Source organism: Ictalurus punctatus, chromosome 22 (genome assembly GCF_001660625.3).
Source record: "Ictalurus punctatus breed USDA103 chromosome 22, Coco_2.0, whole genome shotgun sequence".
Taxonomy (NCBI): domain Eukaryota; kingdom Metazoa; phylum Chordata; class Actinopteri; order Siluriformes; family Ictaluridae; genus Ictalurus; species Ictalurus punctatus.
In genome coordinates, this window is record NC_030437.2 from 2,062,479 (window position 1) to 2,067,500 (window position 5,022).

At 34.6% G+C, this 5,022-nt stretch overlaps 1 protein-coding gene across 3 annotated transcripts in view; it reads left to right on the plus strand.

Annotated features, from left to right (window-relative positions):
- Nucleotides 1-2,286: 2,286 nt before the first annotated feature.
- Nucleotides 2,287-5,022, plus strand: part of LOC108255589 (uncharacterized) — a 47,592-nt gene continuing 44,856 nt past the window's right edge. The window contains exons 1-6 of one of the 3 annotated variants that reach the window (XM_017451673.3): nucleotides 2,287-2,388; nucleotides 2,764-3,105; nucleotides 3,186-3,221; nucleotides 3,324-3,437; nucleotides 3,519-3,541; nucleotides 4,189-4,391. In XM_017451673.3, coding sequence (XP_017307162.1) covers nucleotides 2,346-2,388; nucleotides 2,764-3,105; nucleotides 3,186-3,221; nucleotides 3,324-3,437; nucleotides 3,519-3,541; nucleotides 4,189-4,326 — 696 coding nt within the window. In that variant the 5' untranslated portion in view covers nucleotides 2,287-2,345 and the 3' untranslated portion in view covers nucleotides 4,327-4,391. Of the gene's footprint in view, nucleotides 2,389-2,763; nucleotides 3,106-3,185; nucleotides 3,222-3,323; nucleotides 3,438-3,518; nucleotides 3,542-4,188; nucleotides 4,392-5,022 lie in introns of those variants that run through there. The other 2 variants (XM_053674440.1, XM_053674439.1) reach the window with 2 other exon arrangements.

Consider the following 5,022-nt stretch of genomic DNA (forward strand, 5'->3'; position numbering starts at 1 on the left):
TCAGTGTGTGTGTGTGTGTGTCCTACCTGGACCTGCTCCAGAATAGGATGTTGTATAAATGTAAGGTTTCAGGATTTCCACCGTTTTCAGTCAAAAACTGTGGAACATTAGTGATTTATTTGGTTATTTCATCTCATTGAGTTTTGCTAGCTCTAAAACACAAACATAACTCACTGTTCAACAGGAGAGATAAAGTCACACCAGCTCTCAGCACCAGAGGTCGCTGTCACCTCAATGTAAATCAGTTTGTTAAAAAGTCTGTGAGGATGAATATTATTGTGTATGGTGGTCTAATCATCCTCCATTTTCTTTCATTTTACACTCGCGCTATGAGTTATTATGAAGTGTCACAAAATGGCGATGGGGCCGCGGATCGGGGAATCACAGTCCTGCTTTAAACACTGCTGTGAGAGCTTTTCTCTCCTGATTCTTTTACTTAACCTTAAAAGTTTGAACATTTTGATTGTTTGCTATAAGTTTAGCCTGTTCTTGGTTTAAATGATGATGAGAGCTGGGTGTTATCTAATCTAGACCAGAGGTGTCTAAACTGCAGCCCGTGGTCCATTTTTAATTGACCCGCAGCAAATTCTAAAAATATAATGGAATATGGACCTCACATGAAAGTTGCACTTGACTGTATTGTACTTCTCAGGTGCTACTGTCTTGGAATGGCCTCTATGGTGTGTGCCAGTGTGAAAGAAAGTGGAGGTGAGGCTGTTAAATGCACTGTATCATCCACCAAGAAGCCCTCTGTGCAAAGACTGTCCAGCTTGAGGATGTGATGAACACTGCTGTGAAAACTGTCAACGTAATTTGAGCACGAGGGCTGTGCCACAGAGAATTTCAGGCTTTTCTATCTGATGTTGATGCTGAATACGGGGACCTATTGTTGTTGTTTTTTAACTCACCTATAGGAATATTTCTGCAGCAACACTGTTCCCACTATAGGGAAGTTTAAAAAATATTACACAGTGTTCATGCATTAATAAGCTTAATTATATAATAAATTCAGTCAATTGAAGGTTTCTAACATTAACATTTTATAACAAATGTTGATGTTAACAAGCCCTATAACTTATTTGTATAATAAGCTTAAATATAGCCATCCCCCTTTCCCCCTACTTTTACCACTTTATACAGAGCTTGAAGGGGGATCACCATCCTGACTAAGAAGCAATCTGAGGTTCCTGTTTTGAGAATGAACTGCCAACCCTTTTTGTAAGAAAAATATGAAAACCCATTAATGGAATGTTGTGATGTAGGCTGTTTTTTCTTCTTCAAGCATATTCAGTTAGCAAGCATAATTTACCTACATTTGATTGATATTGCTAACTTTAATACACTAGAGGTGAGGCGATATACTTCACCTCTAGTGAGTGGCCCAGCCCGTCGTATATTTTTCTGTATGTGGCCCTCAGTGAAAAAAGTTTGAACACCCCTGATCTAGACGCTGTAAAATGTACTCCACACTGGCACTCAACGTCGACGCCGTGAAACAGCAGTTGAAGAGTTTCAGCATATTTCAATGCACGTTCAGTGATATCCGCAGTCCTGCACTAGCTTTATATAGTTTATAATCAGACAACATACTTTTCTCTAGAAGAGTTTAGTCCACTTACCTGTAGTGTGCGATATGAGTAAATGAGTACAACAGATAAAATACTTACATTAGTTTGTATAATGAAATAAAAAGAGGTCACTGTACGGAACTACAATAAACATTTAGCACAAGGCTTTTCCCCTATAATACACTCGAGTGAGAGCACAGCACTGCAAACCAAATGAATATTCTGAATAAAAGTCCTTCATAAAACCAGAAATGAAAAGCTGTGTTGGTGATTGAAAAAGTAAACACTTTATCCTGGATCAAACCCCGGACCCAGGAGCTGTGAGGTGACAACGCTTCCTGCTGTACCATCATGCTCTGAAATAATTCCTATTATAAATATCAAATAATAACTGGAATCTAGAATACTTGTCCCCACAGGGTACTTACACATTCTACATATAAAAATAAACTAGTGTACATTCTTAAAACACACGAATACATTATAATCTATCAAAAGTAAACTGCACATCTCTGAATTATACATTAGTGTGTTTATAGTAAAATTAGTGTATTTGAAGGAACATCATTGAGTCAGCTGACCTTCTACTGAAATGTTAGGTGAGATAAAGAGATCTATTTTAGATCATTCTTTTCCTGTGGGTCTTTTGGTTTTGTTTTTTTGTTTTTTCTTCAAAGTGCTTTCACCTGCATAAACATCCACACCCCTACACACAGATAAAGCCGCATTCAATTTGACCAACAGATCATTTCCTCTTTGTCTCTCGGCTGATACACAATGGTTCAGTTTAAAACTCTGCCTGTGTTTCTCTGTGCCATGGGTAAGTGTTCATCATCTTAATGGTCGCTTTACTAAATTCTTATTATATTTGTAATATAAATACATTATTCATTACATGGTCGTGTAACTGACAAATTTAATTATTCAGAAAACTGAAAATGTCCATAAAAGAAAAAAGTCTGTCCATCTATGAGATTTTGTTTACTGAGAACTTAACGTTTTTGCAACTTAAACATGAAACACACAAGATCAGATCCTTAAAAAAAAAACCTCACGTCTTATCTGTATATATTAAAGTTATTTATAAGTTTGTTTGTTTTTTTAAATTATATATATATATGTGTGGGTGTATATATATATATATATATATATAAATTATATTATTATTCTATATTTTGTGTTTTATGGGTTGCAGGTTTTATCTCAGAGACTCTGTGCTCTTTAACTTTGGAGGCAGAAGCTGGAGATAACGTCACTATTTGGTGTCAACATGGTCTGACTAAAACAGGTTTCATCTTCTGGTTTAAACACACAAGTGATTCAGTTCCACTTCGTCTTGGGTGTAAAAAGTTTAGGACATCAGCTCCATCAGAAAACTGTTACTTCTTTACTGAAAGTGAGAGAATAGTGATGTCTGATCATGGCAAGAACACGTCTCTCACAATCACTGCAGTAACCGTCTCTGATACAGGACTGTATTACTGCAGCTTCAGTGATAAAATGATCTTCAGCAACTCGACCTCTTTACAAGTGAAAGGTAAATTTATACAAAGTGAATAGTTTCAGTAAACACTGATTGAGATGACTGAGGTTTATAAATAATGTTTCTTTTTTCAGGTGTAAATAAAACATTTTCTGAGGATAAAGCTACAGGTTTGCTGTTTTTTTCCTCACAAAGACTTCTGTATATTTTTTAAATTAAAATATGATGCAGGTTTAGGGATCAAAAAGTTTTCTTTAATATTTTTCTCCAAGATTCAGACTCTTCTGCTGTGTTCTTCATGCTGAATGCAGTGTTTAGTGCAGTGATCGTGATTCTTCTCTGCGTCCTGATCTTCATCATACTGAAGAACAGAAAAACTCTTAGAGGTAAATTATTACTCCAATAATAATAATAATCATCATCATCATCATCATCATCATCATCATCTTTGCTTTGTGTTGCACTAGGTGCTGAAGCAGAAGATATTGAGGTAAATTTGAGACACATTTTGCTTTTGACATTTTAGTCATTTTTCCTTTTTTCATTAAAAAACCATGATGTGCGCCAATTTTTTTTTAAATCCGTGAAACCCTGATAAATATTTGTTGGTGTGTTCCAGATCGGTGTAAAAACAAATATCTGCTTTAGCTTGTTTTCAGTTTCATATGTGGAGAAAGCTTAAACACAAGATTATCTTAATTCTAGCCATTTCTAAAGAAATTATATATGCAATATGTTTCAGCATGTGACTGGAAACCATTAAGCAAAAAGAGTAGAATCAGGTTTTATGAAAATGTGTTGATTATTTAAAACAGTTTTTAAATCAATAAAAAAAAATAGATGTAAATAAAAGCAGAGGTTCTCAAACATTTCTTACAGAACTTACATTTTCCTAACTGTAAATTTCCCAGTACCTCCTTAGTACAGGTTTATTTTATTTATTTATTTAAATAATGAATATAATCCAACTATGAAAGTATTCAGAGAGAATGAGGCTCAGAAGTTTCTCCACCATGAGGGCTTTATGAACTCTATTAAACTTCACTCCAGCTCAATAAGAATGTCAGGGAGAATATCTTTTATTTTTATTTATATTTATATTTTTATGATCTCTGTGTATCTTCTTTGTTCCTGCAGGTTGCTGACTCGGACTCGGAGCATTACACTGCACTACAGTCCTCTACCAAGAACACCAAGAGAACCAGGAGACATGATGAAAAGGTGTATACACATGTTGTATATTCTTCAATCTCACTGAGTAATTTGTTTACATAAATCATTTATTGTTTGCTTAATATGAAACAAATATTAATATAACATAATATCATATCATATAATAGATTCAGGATTCTGCACATTTAATGTTATACAATAATCCTTGTATCAGGTCTCAGTTTGTTATCCAGTGTAATAAAATATTCAAGAAATATATATATATATATATATATATATATATATATATATATATATATATATATATATATATATATATATATATATATATAGAGAGAGAGAGAGAGAGAGAGAGAGAGAGCGAGAGAGAGAGAGAGAGAGAGAGAGAGAGAGATACACATAACTGAGACAAACTTTTTCAGTCCAGTGTTAAAGAATAAACTTGTCTGTGTTATGTGATGTGTAACTGAACATCCATCCATCCATCCATCCATCTTCTACCGCATATTCCTTGTTCTGGGTCGCGGGGAACCTATCCCAGGGAGCTTCGAGCACAAGGCAGGGTACACCCTGGACAGGGGTGTATCTTAACATGTGAAGCTAATTTGTGAAACTGTAAGATTTCCTATATTCTAGCATTATAACCCTAGGGTGGATGGGTATATATAGGTATATCACTACAAAGTTTCAATGAAGAATTGTTTTTCTCAGTACCAGTATAAATCCTTTGCTTTTAATGAAATATAGTTTTGGCATTAAAAAAATACGCCTTGTATTCTAACAAGCTGGAGTAAAGGT